This window comes from Gracilinanus agilis, chromosome 2, assembly GCF_016433145.1.
Source record: "Gracilinanus agilis isolate LMUSP501 chromosome 2, AgileGrace, whole genome shotgun sequence".
NCBI classification, from domain to species: Eukaryota; Metazoa; Chordata; class Mammalia; order Didelphimorphia; family Didelphidae; genus Gracilinanus; species Gracilinanus agilis.
The window spans coordinates 155,504,300-155,527,396 of NC_058131.1; the positions used below are offsets into that span (position 1 = coordinate 155,504,300).

At 33.1% G+C, this 23,097-nt stretch overlaps 1 protein-coding gene across 3 annotated transcripts in view; it reads left to right on the plus strand.

Annotated features, from left to right (window-relative positions):
• The window catches only part of HMBOX1 (homeobox containing 1), a 257,349-nt gene that overhangs the window by 178,163 nt on the left and 56,089 nt on the right, over positions 1-23,097 (plus strand). For all 3 annotated transcript variants that reach the window (XM_044663467.1, XM_044663468.1, XM_044663469.1), the window contains exon 6: positions 12,602-12,755. In XM_044663467.1, the coding sequence (XP_044519402.1) occupies positions 12,602-12,755 (154 nt within the window). The remainder of the gene's footprint in view (positions 1-12,601; positions 12,756-23,097) is intronic.

Here is a 23,097-nt window from a genome sequence, read left to right on the forward strand (position 1 = left end):
TCTAGGAAGTGTCTGAAGCCAGATTGAACCTAGGACCTCCCATCTGTAGACCTGGCTCTCAATCCACTGAGCTACCTAGCTGTCCCCAATGTAACTTTTTGAGCAATTTTTTAGAAATGTAAATTTTAATGGAAATGTTTTCAGCCAAGACATTTAGTAAAATTCCATACATAAATATGTTGTACTATACAACTAGTATAAGATTTAAATGCCAAGAATCATAGTGTTTCAAAGTAACAGAAAAGGGTAATACTGAAAAGACTTTTGGTAACAAGAGTGCCTTTCATTTAGTCAGTCAACAAGCAAGCATTAAGCTTCAGCTGAAGTCTAAGCACTTAGTGTGAGAGATTCTAAAGACATCAACACAAATAATAAAATGTAGAATATAGAGTAGTAGAGCTTTCCAGTCAGTTTGAGGACTATACCTGAAATGAGGGAACATCTGTGAATAATGAGCCCAACAAAGGGTACTGAGTACAAGGAAGCAGATAGATAATAGAAGGACTTGAAAGAGCTAGATTACAGAAATCCTAGGAAAGAGAAAATATCCAGTTGGATAGGGAATTTTGTGGTGATATATGCAACTGAGAATTGAAGAAGATAGGCAAAAAATAAAAAACCATCAGATAGTAAGACTAAAAATGAAGTATTTAAATTTATAGGATTTGATAACAAAGTGAGAGAGAAAAGGGATTCCTTCAGCCGAGTGAGCAGAACAAAGAGCCAGAGACCCAGCAGCCTACCATGCTCTAGCCAAAGCCTCAAAAGCCCACCTCAGTGTGGGTTTCAGCAAATTTATAAACACATCCATGCCACGGTGCAACACCAGGACATAAGACAAGGGAACCCTGGGAAGAGTAAAGAATACTGGGAAATGAAGTCCCCATGGTATGAAATTTTAAAACATACAAGATCTAGCATTCACTGCCACATTGATACACCAGTTTGCCATGTAAGAAGAACCTTATTATCAGAGATTTAAATAGAAAAGGAGAGCAAGGAATAATTTCTAGCAATTCTAAAAATTTTGAAGAAGAAAAGGGAACCTTCTGTGAGTGGACTTTTACTTTCCCAGAAAAATAAGAGTTAAAGTTCTTAATGAATGTAGGTTAGGAGAAGGTACAGTATGTTTCAGGCAATGAGTAAAGCTTTAGAATAGTGTTAGATTAGAATAGAAGAGTTTTTCTTAATCTCTCCCTCTGTCTCTTTAAGAGGCAAGAGAGCAGGATTTCTAAGTAGATCAGAGCTAACCAGTCTCAGTGATCCAGAGCTGAAGATTCTGTTTCTAGAGATACCAGGAGAAAGAAAAAGGAGGCATCAATAAAAGTTGGGGCTCTTGTGCCTCTGGATCTCAAGAAAGCAGGAGGTCTGTCTCTTATACTGGCAGTTGGAGGAGAAAACCTGATTGAAGGCATTCATGGGTGGTGAATGTCTGATTATTTAGGAAGATCGACACTTAGTGAATCAATTTTAGATAGTGTAATTTATATAGGCCTGGTCTCGCCAGGAAAGTAGAACCAGTCCTAAGAAGACAGAAGTAGGGTTTTAGAAATTTCAGATAGTATTAGGAATTTAGGTATAGTCATAGAGTATTAGAATAATAATCTCCCTTTCCTCCTTTTCTATTTTCTATCTGTACTTCTCAAATTAAACTAAGTGTTTTATTCAACTACTCTCCTCACTTTTGTCAAACTCCTACTTTTAATCCTTACAATAGCCACTGTGAAAAGTAAGGATAGAAAAAAATGGAAAATGAAGTCAAGTAAGAGTGATAGTTGAAAAAATGGAAAAAGAACTATGCAAGAAAATTATGAAAGGAGAATGAACAGCTTCATAAAAGAGGTACAAAACATCATTGAAGGAAATAATTCCATAAAAATTAAAATTGGTCAAAAGGAAGCTAATGATTCCATTAGATATGAAAAAATAATAAAACAAAGTCAAAAGACTGAAAAAATAGAAGAAAATATGAAATATTTAAACTAGATCAACAGAGAAATTAAGAATTGCTGATGAAAGCTATGAACAAGAAAAGTATCTAGACATTTTTCAAGAAATTTTAAAGCAGGCGCAGCTGAGTGGCTCAGTGGATTGAGAACCAGGCCAACAGATGGGATGTCCTAGGTCCAGATCTATCCTCAGACACTTCCTAGTTGTGTGACCCTGGTCAAGTCACTTTACTCCTATTGCCTAGTCCTTATTGCTCTTCCACCTTGGAACCAGTATACAATATTGATGCTAAGTGGAAGGTAAGGATTTTATTTAAAAAAGAAAATTATAAAGGATACTTTCCATATGTCTTAGAACCAGAAGGCAATGTAGAAATTGAAAGAATTTACTATTCAGCTTCTGAATAAAACCTCAAATAAAAACTCTCAAGAATATTATAGCCAAAATTCAGAAATCCCAGGTCAGGAAGAAAATATTGTAAGCAGTCTGAAAAAATGAAGTCACGTACCATGCAACACTTTCAAGATCATAGAAGTTTTAGGAACTACCACTTAACAAGGAATACAGGTCTTAGAATATGATATTCTAGAAGGCAAAGGATCTAGGAATGCAATCAAGAATAATCTACTCAACACAAATGGAGTATAATCCTAATGTGGTAAATATGGATATTTAATAAAATGGAATATTTTCAAGCACTCCCAATGAAAAGATCAGAACTGAATTGAAGAGTTAACATTCAAACACAGGACTCAAAAAAAGCATACAAAAGTAAACATAAGTGAAAAATCCTTTGGGACTAAACAAGCTTTAAATGTTTAGAATCCTATAAAGAGGAATAATAAGTGCAAACCCCTCAGAATTTAATCATCATCAGTTTGACCACAGTATACCACTTGCAGCCCTAAGTTGATCTAACCACAAAATAGACTAGAAAGAAGTTAAAAGTAGCTAAATAGAATTTTAGAAAAATTAATTATGGTGGAAATTTGGAGAACATTGAATGGAAACAGAAAGGACTATACCTTTTCTCAGCAATGTGCTTGGCACCTTCACAAAAATTGTTGTTTTAGAACATAAAAATTCCACAAATTCAGAAAAGCATAAATTTTAAATATAACTTGCTGATCATAATTCAATGAAAATCTATTCAATGAAGAGCCTTTGATGAAGACTAGATTAAAAATTAATTGGAAAATCAAGCCATTCCCCAATTGATAAATGAGTATGGGACTTGAATAAGCAATTTTGAGATAAAGAAGTCAAAACTATCAATAAGCACATGAAAAAGTGTTCTAAATCTTTTATAATCAGAGAAATGCAAATCAAAACAACTCTGAGGTACCACCTCACGCCTAGCAGATTGGCTAATATTACAACAAAGGAAATTAATAAATGTTGGAGGGAATGTGGTAAAATTGGAACATTAATGCACTACTGGTGGAGTTGTGAATTGATTCAACCATTCTGGATGGCAATTTTGAACTATGCCCAAAGGGCTTTAAAAGAATGTCTGCCCTTCAATCCAGCCATACCACTACTGGGTTTATATCCTAAAGAGATAATAAGGATAAAGCTTTGTAGAAAAATATTCATAGTCATGCTCTTAGTGGTGGCAAAAAATTTGTATTCATCAATTTGGGAATGGCTAAACAAAATGTGGAATCTGTTGGTGATGGAATACTACTGTGCTAAAAGGAATAATGAACTAGAGGAATTCTGTGTGAACTGGAACAACCTCCTGGAATTGATGCAGAGTGAAAGGAGCAGAACCAGCAAAACATTATACACAGAGACGGATATACTGTGTCACAATCTAACATAATGGACTTCTCTACTAGCAGCAATGCAATGATCCAGGACAATTCTGAGGGACTTGTGAGAAAGATTGCTATCCACATCCAGAGAAAGAACTGGGAGTAAAAATACAAAAGAAAAAACTTCCTTGATCACATGGTTCAATGGGGACATGTTTGGGGATGTAGACTCTAAATGATCACTCTTGCAAAATTTAATCTTGCAAATATTAATAATATGGAAATAGCTTTTGATTAATGATACATGTAAAACCCAGTATAATTGCTCATTGGCTACAGAAGGGGGTGGGAGGAGGGGAGAGAAAGACTATGATTCATGTAAATATGGGGAAATATTCTTAATTAATTAATTAAGTACACTTTTTAAAAAGTTAATTGGAAACCAAGGATACTAAATAAACCAAATCCTAAAGAATGTATGAATCAAAGAATAGATGATGAAGAACAATAAATCATTTAAACAAAAATAATGGCAGAAATGAAATGTAGTGAATGCAGTATTTTGAAGAAAATGACTAATCTCTAAATGCTTATATCACTAATAGTTTTACAAATTGGGATTGAAACCAAAAAACTATGAAAACTCAATTAATTACAAATTAGAAATCTTGAAAATCAAGAGAGATGAACAAAATTGAAGATTTAAAAATGGAACTAATAAATTAAACTAAGTTTTTTAAGAAAAAATAAACTTGGCTAATGTAATTTTAAAAAAAAACAACAAATTACCAGTATCAAAAAAAGAAAAAGTCAAATTCACCATCAATGAAGATGAAATAAAACTTACTAAGTGCTATTTTGCTCCATCATATCCCAGTAAAACTATATAAATGAAATAGGTTAATATTTACCAAAAATTCAATTGCTCAGATTAACAGAACAGCAAATGGAATACTTAATCTATTTTAGAAAAAGAAATTGAACAGGCATTTGAAATTGAACAAATGAATTCCCTAAGAAAAAATCCCTAAGATCACATTGGTTTACAAGCAAATTCTATCCAACATTTAAATAATTAATTCCAGTACTACATAAATTGTTTTTAAAAAATAGTTAAGGAAGGAATTTTATGAAATTCCTTCTATGATCTTGATATGGTCTTGATAACTAAACAAGAAAATTTCAAAATATAGAAGGAAAAACATAGGCCAGTTTACCTAAGGAATATGCAAAGTTTTAAATAAAATAGTAGCACAAGGAAATAAGAACAATATAATCAAAAGATGATATCGCTATGACCAGTCTGGATTTGTACCAGGAAAGAAGAATTGGTTCAATATTATGAAAACTATAAATGTAATTGGTGATATAAACAAATCATTTCATCATTTCGATAAAGAAATGGCTTTCCTCACATTCTTAGTAAAAACATCAGAAAGAATAGGAATAAATGAAGAATTTTTAAATGATATGTAGTTGATGTAAATGGAAATACTACATATGTACAGCCTATGTCATTATGTGCCTCCTTAGGGAGATTGAAGGAGTAGGAGTGAAAGAGAGAAGGTGGATTTCAAAATGTCCGGAAATGAATATTAATAATTGTAACAACCACTCCTGGGCCAAGGACAGTCCCTAGCCCGGATGAAAAAGGAGGAGGGTTGGGCGTGGGGTTAGCAACCCCACCCTGTAAAAACTACATCTGCTAAAGAAACTGCAACCTAAAGTAGGGGCAGCTGGGCTAGCTCAGTGGATTGAGAGCCAGGCCTAGAGACGAAAGGTCCTAGGTTCAAATCCGGGCTCAGACACTTCCCTGAGCGACTGTGTGACCCATTGCCTACTGGTTGTGGCCCTATGCTCCTAGAATGGAGTACCAGAATAAAAAAAAAAAAATACTTGTTGTTTAATTAAGTCTAGATAATATAACTCTTAGTGGGCCTGTCAGCATTGTTGTATGACTTCTCTTACTTAACATTTAGCAGCACATGAATTAAAATGAAAGATATGCATGTTAGGAGCATTTCAGGGCTAGTGTTTGGTAAGACAAAGAAGGCAAATAGGAAAAGGAAGCAAAGGTTTCAGGCTCATTTACCATAAAATTGAGATTGAGAAAGAAGGAAATTGGTGTTAGAGAATATAAATAGCCTGACTAAGAACTGTGGGGGTATAGGAATTAGAAAAGAACTGAGAGGGTAGAGGAATTAGAGTTATCAGTGAAGATGAAGAGTAGGTAAGGCATAGAAAGAAAAAGAAAGATGGGTTATAATGAAGTAGGAAATAGTCAGAAGTCTTGGCTTTGTTTGTTTTTATCTTGGAAAGTGGAATATTTGTGGATGGTGCCAGAATCTATTATGTGACTCTCTCTGTATAAGTGAGGGAGACTAGACATATGAGTTCTGACATTTGTGAAGATTTAGGAACTGAATTAGGATATTTAAAGAAGTATCAATGTGTATGTTAAAGTCCCCTAGTAGAAGGATAAAATTGGGAAGAAGAGAAAGAGAGGGGATCTAGTTGTTATTGAACTCTGAGAATGACCTGAGGGCCAGGAAGATAATAATCACTGTGATCTAGATTGAAACAATTTTAATAACACTTCAGCCTCAGAAAAGGTTCCTAACATACACCCAGTTCTACCAGATGCTTTCTCCTCAAATTTATCAATGCAAAAAAGATGTCTACATCCTGGAAGAAACTATTCAACATTGCTATTTTTGATATATGAAGGTAGTACCTTAATGAAATGTGGATACCTCATTATTTTCCATCCTAAACATAAAAACTCAAGCCATTTAACCCCCAAACCCATTGTTCATTATTTTAGTAGTATTATTTCCACTAATTACCTTTATTTTTGTATATGACAACATGTGTGCAGATGTTAAGACTGTAGTAAATTGAAAAGACCTCTGAATTTTGATTAAGAAGCACCTGGATTTGAATCTTGTCTGTGTCAATTACCTTGGGCAACTAACTTTACTGTAGGCTGCAATATCCTCATTTGTAAATGGGAATGTTTTACTAGCTGAACCGTAATACTCCAGCTCTTAATTCTATGATTTTCTCATCCTCTCTTATGTTCAGAGACCTCACCCATCTCTCCTTCTCCTACTTGTATAACCACTTTTCCTCTGGTTCCACTCTTTTTTTATTCTCTTAGAATAAGAGAAAAACAAAGGTTCCATTCTCTTTTTTTATTCCAAAATGTATTTTATGATAGTGTTTTCTTTGACTATTCTCTTTCTATACATCCTTTTCATGTTTCCTAAATTCTAGGTCTTCATTTCCTACTGACAATAGAAGATCTCCATCTGAGTGACCCACTGACACATCTAAATTCAAAATTTCTAAATCTAATTTTGTTTCCCCTAAAATATCTCTTCCTTTTGTCTTCATTGTTTCTGATTCTTATCACCAACATTTGCCTAGTCTCTCCTGTTTGTAACCTTATAGTTATATTTGATACTGCCCTATTTCACACTTTTCACATCCATTCGGTTATGAAGTCCTGTCAAAGCCATCTTTGTAACTTCTCTAACATCTATTCCCTTCTCTCTTTTTCTATTTCTAGCATACTAATGTAGTCCTTTTGTATCACCCTCTTAGACTTAATGTTTTTGCATGTATTTCTACTTTTGCTCTAGTCTTTACTCTTAATTTTCACTTCATAGTCTGTCCAGAATAATATTTTTAACACCTAGATCTGATTATGTAACTCCTCAAAATATTAAAGATTTCCTATTTGATGATTTCCTATTGACTAAAATCTTTCTTGTACTCAAGACTCTTTGTAATGTGTCACCTATTTTCCTGCTTTATTTACATCACTCCTCTTCATACTTCAAACTATTCAACTCTATGCCCCCTAAAAACAGGCATTATGTTTATATGCCATGCTTTGCTTATATTTTCCATAAGTTCTCCCATCTATGACTTTTGAATTCCTGTCACTTATCTGAATCCTTTTTTAGATTTCAAGGCCTTGATGATGCCTACCTAGTTGTTACCAGCCTTCTTTCTCAGTCCTTATGTAATCCACTCTGTTTGGTAATGAGAATGCACTTTTCCTATTATATTGTACATTTTTTTTTGTTTTTTTTTGGTCTTTGTTTTCTCATCATCCAATTAGACTTTAAGCTTCTTGAGGATATCATTTAAACATTTCCAGGCCCACATTATCTGTCAGGATCCTCTGAACGTAATCAATGCTTAATAGACATTGTAAAAAAATCATCAAAGAAACATTGAAATCTTTTGAAGAGACCGGTTAGGAAAATTAATGTATATGTGATAATACAGATTAGGAAGTGTTGCTTTTGACTTTTGCCCAGGGAGGGCAAAATGAAAATTGAAAAAAGTAAACACAAAAGCATGAGAAACTGCAGCAGAGGCAGACCTACTAGCCCTTAGCTATAGTGGGGCAATTTGAACTGCTAAACTTACCTCCAGCATTTTGCTGTCAAGTTAACTGGAACCACAGAGTTTGACTGAATAACTTAAACCACAGATGAGGGGGCCCTACTCTGCCTTTTGTGATGCAAATATAATCTTAACTAAACCATGGAGAGAGAAATCAGCAAAATATAACTTCTTCCATTATCCCAAATAAATTTCAGCATAAAAATATTGGGAAAAAATATTTTAACAGAGATATAGGTGACCATATATAATGACTTAATACAAAGAATATAGATTTAGGTACAATCTTAGAAAAGGTTATAATAGACCTTATTAATAGCAAAAACATTTAAAAAGATATGACTATATCAAAAGATGGGGGGGAAAAGCTTTTTAGAAAATATGACAACCATTTCTATTTAAAACAAGCAGTAAAAAACATGGAAATAAGTAGACCTTTCCTTAATATGGTAGACTATCTAAATCTAAGAGCTATCATCATCTGTAATGGGGAAATGTTACAAGTCTTTGCTATAAAATAAGATCAGGAAGCAAACATGTCCTTTACCACTGTAATTGTTTAACATAGTTATGGAGATACTAACTATAGCAATAGGACAAGAAAAATAAATTTAGGGAATAAACATAGGTAAAGAAGAAACAACTATCACTTCTTGTAGATATGCTGGTCTATTTTTTAAAAAATCGTAAGAGTCTCAAGAAAATTTTAAAAAGCTTCAACAAAGCAAGATATAAAATAAACCTAAGCAAATAATCACTTTCTCTATATTACGAACACACTCAGTAGAAAAAGATTGAAACTGAAATGCCACTCAGTTAACAAGAATGTTAAAAATTTGGTGGAATCTACCTGCCCATAATATACACAAATTATATAAATGCAACTGCAAAATAATCTTCATACAAATAAAGATCCTAAATAATTGGAGAAAATATTTATTTCTTAAGTCTGATCTAGACCAGTAAAATAATAATTATAATATGACAAATTAATTTGCTCATTCATTGCCATACAAGTCATACTACTAAAATATTAAATTAGAGGGAAAATAACAAAATTCTTCTGGAGGAATAAAAGGTCAGGGATCACCCAAAAAAATGTTTTTAAGTGGGAAGGAGACAAGTCATTTCAAGCTTTAGTACAAAGTAGAACTCATCAAAAAGCATTGTTAATGGTTAAAAAATTAAAAAGTTTAAGTGTAGAGCAATTTAAGTATACAATTTACAGAAGCAAATGAACATAGTAGCATTGCCTTTGATAAACTCAAAGACCTCACAGTTATACAGGTCTCATTCAACTCATTCATCTTTAAAATTGCTGGTTGAACTATAGAGCAGTCTGGGATTGGGTTAAGATCAAGAACTCAGCATAAAATAAAATCTTCAAATGAATATAAAACTCAGATATAAAGGGTTAAATCATAAACACATTAGTAGCTCAGAGGAGATACTTTTTTGAAATACTGTAGGAGATACAGTAATGGATGTGAAATAAAGAAGACCTGAATTCAAATGTGGCCTCAGAAACTCCCTTATATATTTGATCCTGAGCATGTCATTTAATCTCTCTCAGCCACAATTTCTTCTGTAAAATGGGGATAATAATATCATCCACCCCACAATATTACTGTGAAGATCAATTGATGGCTTCTGTATGGTTCTTTGTAAACTTTAAAGTGCTACATAAATTCTATGTATTTTAATATTATCATTATTGTTAATAATGTATAGAAAAGTTCTTGACCAAATAAAGGATAAAGATAAAAGGACCAGGAGATAAAATGGACAATTATGATTATATCTATCTAATATACTAAGCACATTAAGATTAATTCACAGAACATTTGTTATGCATATATTGAGTTGCATTTCCAGTTGGTAGTATAAGACTAAAAATAAAATAATCCCTGCTCTCTAATTTACATTTTACTCATGTGAAAGAAGTACATAGTGGTTGGCCCCTCAGGCACTTTGTTGTTGTTTTTTTTTTTTAAACCCTTATCTTATATCTTATTCCCAGGCAGAAGAATAATAAAGGCTTAACAGTTGAGATTAAGTGACTTGTCCAGAACCACACAGCTAGATAGTGTCTGAAGTAAAATTTGAACACAGGATATCTTTCAGTCAGCCAGAATATTTATTAAGCGCCCTTTGACCCAGGAATACTATTGTTAGGCCTGTGCCCAAAAGATTAAAAAAAAAAAAAGAATAGATTCTTTTATGTACAAAAATATAGTAGTTCTTTTTGGGGTAGCAAAAAATTAAAAACTAAGAGGATGTACAACAGTTGAGGAATGGCTGAGTAAATTGTGGTATGTAGATGTGATAAATTACTGCTATACTGTGAGAAATGAGGAAATAAATGCTTTCAAAAAGAAGTAGCCTTAAAGAACTGATGCAAAATAAATTGCGTAGAACTAGTAGAACAATTTATAGTATAACATAATTATAAAAATGACCAATTTTCTGACTTTTATGTACTGGTAAATCAAATGAGTAGAACTAGAAAAATTTATAAAATAACAATACTGAAAAAACAAACAACCTTGAAAGCTATGAAAACTTTGATCAAAACAAAGACTATTCATGGTTTTACTGGACTGATTTAGCATGTGTCATGAGAGATGTATTTTGATATACCATCATCAAGGGAATTTATTTCACTTGACTAAGTAATTTATTAAAGATATTTATTTTTCCTTTTTTTAATCTCAGCAGGTAAAGGATTGGAGGAAGAGAAAATAGATTTGTGTTAACTTTTTTTTTTTAAACCCTTAACTTCTGTGTATTAGTTCCTTGGTGGAAGATTGGTAAGGGTAGGCAATGGGGGTCAAGTGACTTGCCCAGGGTCACACAGCTGGGAAGTGTCTGAGGCCAGATTTGAACCTAGGACCTTCTGTCTCTAGGCCTGGCTCTCACTCCACTGAGCTACCCAGCTGCCCCCTAACTTTTTAAAATTTAGAGTTACTACATTTTTAAATGAGACCACAATTTTATTTGTTTTACTTAACTGTCTTACTTTCTTACAAGAGCCCTCATGAGGTAAGAGAAATCTTAAAATGTAGATAATATAAAAACCAAAAAATAAAAATGATAAAAATACATTTTAAAAAATAAGAAATATGATTTTTTTTAAAAATGTCTACCAGTACTAATGAAAATACAGGACTGAAATAATCCCTACTCTACCCTAATTTAATAGAAGTCCTTATTCTAATAGCAGTCCTTAAAGAAATAATTCAGGTCATTTGGTAAAAAGACTAATCTGCTTCTGACTGTTTGACCCTAGGAAAGCCCCTTAACCCCAGTTGTCTAGTCTTTACTGCCCTTCTGCCTTGGAACTAGTACTTAGTATTGATTATAAGAGAGAAAGTAAAGTTGTTGGTTTTTTTAAAGACTAGTCTAGCAGTGAAATATTTGAATCATAACTTCTAAAAATACAATTTAATTTATTCACTACATATAGTAGTAACAGGAATTTGGTCAACAGAGTGCTGATTAGTAGTCCAATCAAACTTGATTTAATAAATCAACAAAGATGACTTATAATTAGTATATCAAATGTTTATATGTCTTCTAAAGTACTTGACATTTAAAAACAGCTCATCCTCATTTAGTTAGCAGTGTCTCAGAAGAAAGGATTCGCTAAGAAAAAATGTCCCTTTCCTGTGGCAGATTCTTTATTAGTAGAGGATATAAATGAGGCTTTGTTACTTAAAACCTTCTTAACAAGAAAAATACCCAAGGAAAAAATGAAGGTTCTAAATGTGAAAATTTGGAGTAATTCTATAGTATATATAAATTCTATATTATATTAAGAGATATTTCCATAAACTATTTTTCCTAATAATTATAATAATAATTTTTTACCAAGGGAAAAGATCAATAGTGGAATTATTACTAACTAAAAAATGAGAATTCATTATTTTCACTCCGGTGGTGTAGAGGTTGAACCCATTATTTAGCTCTAAAAGGACCAGATATGTCAGCTGACACATAAACTTGTTTAATCATTCAAGATATAATTAAATTTCAAAGTCCTTTTATTAAACAATGTGGGAGAATCTAGACTGGCCTTGCCCAAAAGGGAATAAGATTCCTTCCTAGTCAGGAAAGATGGGGGATATTTCTACCAAATACGAATATCTTAATCCCAAATTTATATTACTTAGTAAAAGTAAAGGAAGGGAAATTATAATCATTCATGGTAAAATGGGGATGATAAAAACACCTATCTTACAGGGTGGTCATTATTATCAAGTGAGATAATGTCTAGAAAGTGCTTTGCAGGCTTAAAAAGCTATTTAGCTAGGTATTATAAAAGGATGGCATGTTAGTAACTGAATTAGGGTTTGAAATAGAAGGATAAGGCAGAAGTATATAGTATATTTGTTCATAGATTACATGCCATTGTTTTCTTATCATTAGGATTAAAAAAATCTTTGTTCTTTCAGTAAATATTATTTTTATTTTAGGTGCTACTCTAAGTATGAGGCCTGCTCCCATTCCAGTAGAAGACCCAGAATGGAGACAGACACCTCCCCCAGTCACTGCGACATCTGGCACCTTCAGACTACGTCGAGGTAGCCGATTTACTTGGAGAAAAGAGTGCCTGGCTGTCATGGAAAGGTACATTTGTCCTCTTCTTAACAGTTGTATGGATGAGATATTTCCTAAACTTAGAAGAGAAATTACCACCCCTGCCCTACCCTGACTCCACCCCCTCCCCCCAAAAAAAACCTTGGCTAGCATCCAAGGAGTTATTTTTTTTTCCTTAAGATTATCTTCTGGTTTCCACATAAGCCCTATTTGAGAAATGTTGTAGGATTTGTCATATTAGAATCTGAGTCTTATATGGCCTTAGAGTGAAGTTTTTCACAGATGAGAAAATTGTTTTTACATCCTTGAGATCTAGATGCCAATTTATTTACATAATTTTCATTTATTTTTATGACCTTCTCTTAGTTCTTATCCTGAGTTTGCATCTAGTCTTATGTTAGACTTTTAACCTGGATTCTAGTGTATTATTTGTTGACATATGACCTTCATTTTTATATTCCCTAGCTCTGATATATTAATAATTGGTTGTTAATAATATCATTTAAAAAGCATTTTGATAACCTTTGGAATTCAGGATTCTCTTTAGGAAATATCGTTTCCTCTTCCAATAAAGTCTCTTCTTTTTGTCAATTCATATCTCTTGTTTCTTTCATTCTAACTCTGCCTCTTCTAGGAAGGCTTCCTTCATTAATCCTACCAAATTAGTCCATTACTCAATATCCTGAGTGCATATGTATTCAAATCATTTTATAACATTTTTACCAATACGTTGTTTTTTAAATGTTCCTCTGTCGTTTTGTAACTTCATTTTCTCTCTCTAGATAGCTTGTAAATTCATTGAGGTCAGGTGCCGGGTCTTTTATATTCTTTACATACAAATCAGTCAGCAAGTACTTACTGTGTCACCTGTGTGCCAGGCACTGACAATACAAAGACAAAAAATAAATAGTTCCCCTCTTTCAAGAGAGGATTGTTTAGTACTCTTCCTCTAGTATTGTAGCATTTTTATATAGCAGACATAGCAAATATTCACTGAATCATCAAAAAATCAGTTTTCAATTTTAGGGTCCCTGACTAGTAGAATCAGTAATTTTTTAAAGAATTAATTTTTTAAAGCTCAAATAAGTTTAAGCTTTTCTTTTGAAAGGACTGGGAAGCTTTCTTAATTGATTAAATGGAATTTATGTAGTACAAGTAAAATATGAATAACAAGTGGAATTGTACATGTGAAGAATATTTCAGTAAAAATAAGTGTGACTTAAATATTGAAATACTAAAAATTATAGATAGGAATGTGATTATATGTACTTTGAGATTGGGATTGTGTTTTGACTACTTATAAAATGTTTAAAAAGTATAGGATTTCAAAATGACTGGTTTGTCCCAAATTTCAAACTTTTAAATGGATTTAAAGAGTTAATAGAAATTGTTACTCGGATACAAATATACAGAATGTGTGAGCCACCAACTCTGTTCACCATAGTCACAGAATGTAGAGTTGCATTTTATGCCATAATTTGATTAGCCATTCCTCAAAAGATGGAAAACTCCTTGGTTTTTAGTTTCCTGTTCTTTATTACTAAAACATGAAAGAGCTGTTATAAACAGTTACATATACATATATACATATAGGACCTTTTTTTTTTTTTTAATCTTTTTGGCCTAGTAGTGATATGGCTGCATCAAAAAGTATATACAGTTTAGTGACTTTGGAGTTTTTTAGAGTTGGTTTTACTTACCAATTCACTGGGTTTTTTTTTTTCTTTTTGTTCATCACTTAATTTTTTCCATTTCTTCTTTAGTATTCATTTAGGGTTTTTTGATTACATGCCCATGTTGATTTTTCCTTTTTCTTATTTCTTGAAGCTGTTTAGAGATGTATATTTAACCCTAAGGAATACTAAAGCTAAATTTCATGTTTTGTCATGCTGTAATTTTCTTTGATGAAATATTCTGTGGTTTCTATAATTTGGTCTCTTGCCCCATCAGTTTTTTGGGATTAAGCTAATAAGTCTCTAACTTTTAATTCTTTCTTTTAAATTTTTATTAAATATATATTTATTCAATATTTACATTATAATCAGTAAATAACATCTTTAGCATTTCTATTTTTCTGCATTTATTTATGAGATTATGACTATTCCCTCTCCTGTCTTTTCCCACCTAAACCCCTCTCTCCTTGGGTCATACCTATTTCCTAGTTGATTTTAGAGTATTTTTACCCCATTTTCTGTGTTTGTGTCTGCATATGTGTGTATGTTTGAGTTTTTCAAATTCCCTTTGTCCCAGGTAAGACAAAAGTGAAGTTCATATAATGTCCATTCTCCCCATTCCTTCCTTCATATTTATGTACTCCATCTCATACACTCTTTATCAGTGAAAGTGATTTTTTTCCTCTCCATCCTACTTGCTTCCTCTATTCTAGTGTCCCCTGACTCTCCTATTTCCAGTTTCTAAGACCATCAGACAGAATAAATGCACCCCCAGACTCTCTCCTTGTCTTATTTAACTTTTTCCCTATCGCCTTTGAAGATACTACGGCTGTGTGAGGATATTTGTTTCTTTACATATGTCAACAAACAGTTATTAAATGCCTACTATGTTCCAAGCATCGCACTAAACATTCTGGAGATACAAAAGGGGCAAAAAACAGATTTCGTCTTTAGAAAGCTCACAATCTAACAGGAGATTATTATTAGCATGTAAATGATTTACCAACTTATAGTCCTACTTCTAGTTAGTCAAATGTCTGTACCATTCTAAATTTTTCTTGACTCCTTCATTTCAAAGTATAGTTTTCAATATTGGCTGTTCTTCAGGAATATCTGGAAATCCTCTGCATTAGAGATCTTTTTTATTTTCTTTCCTTTGTAGGGTCATATTTTTGCTAGATAACTACTTCTTGGTTATTTACATTTATCTTTTGCCTTTCAGAATATCTTATTCTGACCTGTATTCTTCAATTGCCAAAGTCTTGTGTTCCTCCTTGCTCTTTGAATAGTAACTGACAAGAATAGTTGGCAAAATTCAGAATAAAATGATAAAGTATTTATCCTTCGCTATATAGTCTTTCAGTATTGAACAAACTTTGTATCTTCAATCTCATGACAGAATAATAATTCAGGGTCTATTATCTTTTCATATCTGCTCTTATTTAGAATAGGAAATATTTTATAAAACTTCCTAAAATTATCTTCCGATTAAGCTTAGTAAGCATTTTTGTTCCTTTATAAAGCTTCCAGGTATAAGAGAGTAAACCTTAAGTGAGATGGATTAGGAGAAACCTCTAAGAACGTGTATCAACTATTGCAGAGTGAAGTGAGTTTAACCAGAAGGACATTTATATACTGACTACAATACTGTAAAAGAAAACACTTGTGAAAGTCTTAGGAACTTTAGTCAGTGTAGTGACCAATCCTGGATCCAGAAACCTACTGTTAAATTATATCTTCCATCTCTTGTCAGAGAGGTGAAGGACCAGAGGTGCAGAATGAGATATCATATTTTTTTCAGAAATGATCACTATGTCAATTTATTTTACTTAACTAGCATTTATTTGTTACAAAAGAGGACTTTGAGGGGAATCAGGAGAAGGAGAGTTATAGGGAGGATGGAAACTAATGACAATAATACCAAAAAAAGAAGAAAAGAAAAAGTCAGTGAAACATTTTTAAAATACTAGAAGGGTGATGGAGAGAAGTGAGAAGCAGGAAAGTTTTGACACCACTGTGTTAAATTTAATATGTGCTTAAAAACAAAGCTGTATGTAATAGATAATTCATGGTATCACCTTGCAATCCTCATTTTCTTCTCAGTTTTGCCGAGTTAAATGTTCATGTTGTTTGATTTTTGCCAAGTTCATAATAAAAATGAAAGTTTGAAAATACAAGTATACTTCTTTTATGCCTTTTGCTACTCCATATGTATTTTTCCATAAAAAAATGCTATAGGGATATAAATAGACTATTAAGGTTTAACTTTTGCTAATGGAAAAAGGCTTCACTTAACTTAAGAAATCTGTTCACAAGGCCAGAAAGATTTTTTTTTTTTTTTACTGATTTTGGTATTTGACCTTAACTTCAATTTCCCCAACTGCTAAATGTTATGTTTTATAATAAGTCAACAAACATGAAACCTCTACCATGAGGAAGAGATTTCCTTGATTCTAGAAATATGAAAATTAAAAATGGTAATTTTGGAGGAGGAGAATATTAGCAACTAGAGGATCAAGAAAGGCTCCATGAGGGGCAGCTAATTAGTTCAGTGAATTGAGAACCTGACCTAGAGATGGGAAGTCCTTGGTTCAAATCTAACCTCAGACACTTCTGTGACACTGGGTAAGTCACTTAATCCCTATCACCTAGCCCTTACTGCTCTTCTACCTTAGAACCAATACTGCATATTGGTTCTAAGACAGAAGGTAAGAGTTATTTTTTAAAAAAAAGTCTTCATACATAAGTTGGGGCTAGTAGTGGTATGGCTGCATCAAGCAAAGGAAGGAAAAAACAGTAGGTTCTAGGAATTGAGAAAATAATGAATTCCAGTAACAGGAGTAGCCAATGTAAAGATAAAAGAGTTGGGAAAATAGAATGCTTATATCTATGCAAAAATATTTATTTGTAAGTATAATAAGCATTTATAATGGCATTTTGTGTTAAAGAACTTTAAACAAAATGGAGGGACCCTTTACTTTTTTTACATTTAAATTCTTTACTAGTTTTAATAGTAGTTTAATAATAGTTTTCTGACCTTATGTGCCCCACCTTATGCATGAAGTCTTTTTTTTTTAAGTAAGTAGAGTTTAGAAGAGATGGGAGTGGTGTATAGATTGGATAATTGTCCTCACTAAAATTATTCCTGAGTCCATGCAAGCTGATTAGTCACCAAGGGAAAGAGAATAGAGAAAAGATGAGAGTCCAAGACAAAAACTTCTGATATACATATATCTGTGATATGAATGATAAATTATGAAAGAAGATGAAGAAGGAGCAGTCAGAATAGAGAACAATATCATAAAAACTGAAAGAGGAGAGATTATCCAGGAGAGAGAGGTTAGTCAGTGTCAGATATTGTAACAGTAAGCAGACTAAATGAGAGGATAGTCAGCTGTGCCAAATGATGCAAAGAGGTTAAGGATAAGAACTAAAAAAGGCCATCTCATCTGGCAATTAAGAGATCACTGGTAACTTTGGAGACAGAAGTTTTCAATTGAGTGATAAAATCAGAAGTCAAAGGGTTGAAAAGTAAATGAAAACAAAAAGTAGAGGCAAAGAGTACGGAGCACTTTTTATTTTCTTATTTTGGATTTGATAGTGAAAAGCAAGAAAGATGTAAGATTATAATTAAGGGGATAGTGTGGTCTGTTTATGATTTTTTAAGTATGAGGGAGACTTGTACATGTTTGAAAATAAAGAACTATATACTAAAATAAAGAAAATAAAGATAATGAATGAGAGGTTGAAGATAAGAGAGGACAGGAAAGAGCAAGGGACGAAGAGGAAAATAGACAAGTATCAAAGGTACAAGTAGAGGGGTTGGCAAAGAGAAAGGTTACCTCTTTACCAGAGACTAAGATGGAAGAATGGGGTTATTAATGTCAAGGAGTTTTGAGATTTATAGAAGAGGAACAAGCTGCTCAATGACCTCTGTTTTACTCAGTAAAGTGTTAATTGATATCTTTAGCTGAGAGTGTTTTGGGGGGAGCAGTATGGGAGGTTTGTGGAAGGAAGATCAAGTCTGAAACAGTTTCTGGGGAGAGTGGGATAGAAAATTAGAGCAGAACAGAAAGATAGCCTTGATGTGCTTAGGGCAAAGTTAAAATTAGATAACATTCAACTCCAACATTTCTTTTCCAAATTATCCAGACGCATTTCTCTTATTTTCTTTGCCTTACTTAATAAAAATAGTTCATATTTCTGTAGTGCGGTAAGGTTTATAAAAGGTATTTCTTTACAATGATCCTGTGAGTATAAACATTGTTATTCTCATTTTTATAGATGAGGATACTGAGATACAGTAAGAATCTAAGTGACTGAAATACACAGTGTTTAAACTTGAGTCTCTCCTGACCCTAAATCCAGTATTCTTTCTGTTACATGCTGTCTTGGCACCACTTCATTGTTCATTGGTACCTCCACTAGAAAGAAGGAAAGGAACAAATCTGAAACTCATCTCTTATTGCTGTTAAGTTGGAATTAAAATTTTAATGAACTAAAAAAGTTCAAACTAGTGGCTGGAATGAGACACAACTGATAATAATCTTCCTTCTCAGACTTCATATAGTACTGTGCTTTGTGGGTTTCTAATTTATATATGTCATAGTGCTTATTTAGCTACTGATGTTCCTGTGTTATCTTCCTAATAAATTGTAATCCCCCTGGTGGTAAGGACCTAGTCTTTGTATGTTCCCAAATACCTAACAGAGTTCTTCACATATTAGGGACTTAATAGATATATGTGAATTGGTATTTAAAATACTTATGTTCATGGATCTTTCCTTACCACAAGTAATAAATACTTTGCTCTTATATTGAATAGTTTAAGTGCTCAAATAGCTAAAATGAAGGAATAATATTTGTTTTCTTGGAAGATTGAAGATTCTAATGATTAACTTTCAAATCTATCTTCTTTTCCCTAAATTACAAATGAATTTATCATATATAAAACTCTTTCAGAACTCCCAACAGTGCATGCCTCCATCTCCATAGTAATATAGGATTCATAGAGTATTAACAGTTTGTTTTGTTTTCTGTTATTTGCAGTAGCAGTCAGGTTCACTTGTGTCCCCCACCCCCTTTTTGTATCAAGTTAAGTCCACATTCTAGAAGTTCACATTGTAATTTTGCTACACAAACCTATGGAAGACAGTGAATATTTCTATAAAATAAAGATATTAATATATATTTTTCATATAGCTTTGACAGGAAGAATACTGAATGAAAATGCTTGATATTGGTGCTATAAAATGTTAATAAAGCTGCAGTAATGATTAATAATTTTGTTAATGCACTTGAAGATTTCAATTCTGAATGCTTTGGGAAGTTTGTTTTTTTTTAACTTTTTTTCCAATTTTAATATTTTTAATTGAAGGGATATTTCCTTTAGTACAGGAGTTATACATCTTTAAGTGTTAGTTTAGTTTTATCTAGCCCACTGGGGCAAGTTGCAAGGATTATATAATTTAATCCTCTACTTGAAAAAATGTAAAATGGCTCTCAAAGTTTTTAGGAATAGTATTTTAAAGGCCATGAGATGGTAATGATATTCCATATAATTAAGATTTTTATCTATTAAGTAAGATGAAATGTATCACTCATCATTTTCCAGATAAGCAGATTGGAGATGAAGTTGCCATTATGAATGAAAAATTCAAAAGCCACAAGTATTTTAACAAATGCTACTGTATGCCCAGCATTTTGAGTACAGGAGAAACATATATCCTTGTTCTTAGCTTACAAACATGAAATAATTAAAAAGCACTGAAATATTAAACTCTGTTATAGTGGCTGTTATCATTGATTCAAAGACAGAAGGTAAGGATTTTAAAAAATAATTACCAGGGGGCGGGGGGGCAGCTGGGTAGCTCAGTGGATTGAGAGCCAGGCCTGGAGACAGGAGGTCCTAGGTTCAAATCCAGCCTCAGACACTCCCAGCTGTGTGACCCTGGGCAAGTCACTTGACCCCCATTGCCTACCCTTACCAATCTTCCACCTATAAATCAATACACAGAAGTTAAGGGTTTAAAATTTAAAAAATAATAATAATAATAATTACCGGTTCCAGAGCAGATCAGTAAGGACTAGACAATGGGGTTAAGTGATTTACTCAAGATCACACCACTAATAAGTGTCTGAGATGACAATGGAACCCAAGAGTTCCTATCTCCAGGCCTGCCTTTCTATCCACTGAGCCATCTTGTTGCCTCTATAGTAACTTTAAATGTCATAGAAGTTCAGGTAAAGAACTTAACATAGCAAACGGTCTTCACAAGTGGTATTTCAATTTGAGTTGAGCCAACAAGAATTTTAAAAAATAAACCCTTACCTCTGCTTTAGTATCAGTTTTAAGACAGAACTGTGCTACCTAGTTGTCCCTAAGAAATGTTTATTTAGTGCTATCTTGTTTTTTGGGATGGTGTCTTTATCCCTGACCACTTTTCTAAACTCTTCAACCACATCTCTGCACTCTACAAGTTTTAAAGTCAACATCCCCAATCATATCCCCATAAAACCATGTGATCAATCATATGTTTTTCTTCTGCATTTCTACTCCCACAGTTCTTTCTCTGGATGTGGATAGTGTTCATTTCTCGTAAGCCCCTCAGAATTGTCCTGGGTCATTGCATTGCTGCTAGTAGAGATGACTTCAGTATTTCTGCCTAAAGACAGCTAAATGGTACAGTGGATAAGAGCACTGGGTCTGGAGTCAGAAAGCCCTTAATTCAAGTCTGGCCTCAGACACTTACTACCTGGGGGACCCATGGCAAGTCACTTAATCTCTGCTTGCATCAGTTTCTTCAACTGTAAAACTGGGATCATAATGGCACCTACCTTCCAACGTTGTTGTGAAAATCAAGTGAGATAATAGTTGTAAAGCACTTAGCACATAATAGGATTTTAATAAATGCCAGTTTCGTACCTGTGGTTCTTTTGAAAAGAGAAAAGTAATTCAGTATTTATCTTCAAGGATCTTCTACTCTCTTTTGAGATATAACTAACAAATAAAGGGGAAGAATTCAGAACATTTTACTTAAATGTTTTATGTGGATTATCTATAAACTGGATAGGAATTGAGGTGATGGGAGATTACTGAGGACTAAAATAAGGCAACTTTGTGGAGATGTTGGCATTCAGGTTGAGCTTTGAAGCATGATGAATAGCATTTGAATTTGTGGAAGAAAAAATGGAGAACATTTTAGGTGAGAGAAGCATCATGAAGGAGGAATGAGCATGGTTTTTAAAGAGTATTGGAAAATCCTGTGAAGTATGTAAGCTTAGTCATCACCCTTGAAAAACAGCAGGCAGAGGAGTTTGTAGTTCATGTTGTAGATTGTAATACCTTACCAACAGGTCCTTAGAGGTTCTTTACAAGCCATTGCTGAAGAAAGTAGTGACATTATAACCCTTATTTTCCTTTAAAACTAAACCTCAGTGGCCTCAAACACTTCCTAGCTATATGACCCTGACCAAGTCACTTAACCCCTATTGCCACCCTTTACCACTTTTCTGCTATATTTATTTGTGTACATTATATCTCCCTAGGAAAGTGGATCTTCTCTTGAGGACAAGAACTCTTTTAATCAATTAGCAAACATTTATTCGGCACCTGCTATGTGCCATTTTGCTTAGCACTTGGAATTAAAAGGGGGGAAAAAAGTGTACTAGTCTTTGCTTTAAAGTAGCTTGCATTCTATTGGTTCATTTGTACATTTGTATCCCTGGAACCTAGCATGGTACTTTACACATATTACACACTTGATACATTTTCGCTAAATTGACATTTTAAATGCTTGAGTTTCTCTAGATATACAGTCATTAAGTCCTTTATTCATATTTTTAACATCTTCATTGCCATTGTTTATACTTTTAATTTCTTTTTCATGTCTTATTACTCTAACTTTCGTTTTCTAAAATTGTCAACACTATTATTAATAGACAAAACTGTTTTCTACCTGCTTTTAATGGTACACTTTAGTATTTCTTCTTTATGTTAGCTCTTGGCTTCATTTATTCCACTCTAACATATTGCGGAAAAATCCAACATCATTTTGTAATTTTGAAAAGAACATTGTCTGTTGAATTATGGTGGCAACATCCAGATTTCAAAGTATTAAGGGAGTGGAAGGGCAAAGATTTAAGTAATTTGACAATAGAAAATGAAGGAACATTGGACTGTATCTAGGAGCATTAACAGCTCCTGTCAGTAGTTTTGCTTATATTATTATAATAATATTGGTTTGGTTTGGTTTTGATCAGAAGAGGTCAGAGGAGAGGGAGGTATTAAACCTAAGTATTCTAAAAGTTTTGTTGGATATGGAAAGACCAGTTAGCTTCAGAGAAGAGAAAAACCTCTATTGAAATCAAAGAGAAAGATGAAAAAATCAATATAAAGATGAAAATAATATCCCTGGGGTGGGTTCACAGATGGTTTTCCATCTTCTTAAATTTCAAAGCTGGTATATCTGCAGAGAGTTGGGGTAAGGCTAAAGGAATTAGTTGTAACTATGTAGGAAATGTGTTAGAGTTGATGAAACAAGAATAGAAAAATCTATAAAGCATTATTGAGGATCTTTTTTGAAGTTTGATCACGAGAATCAGTTGTTTGCTCAATACCTTCTATGTCTAAAGTACTGTGCTCAATATTTATGTGCATATACATACATACATAAATGCATACACACACACGCAAATTG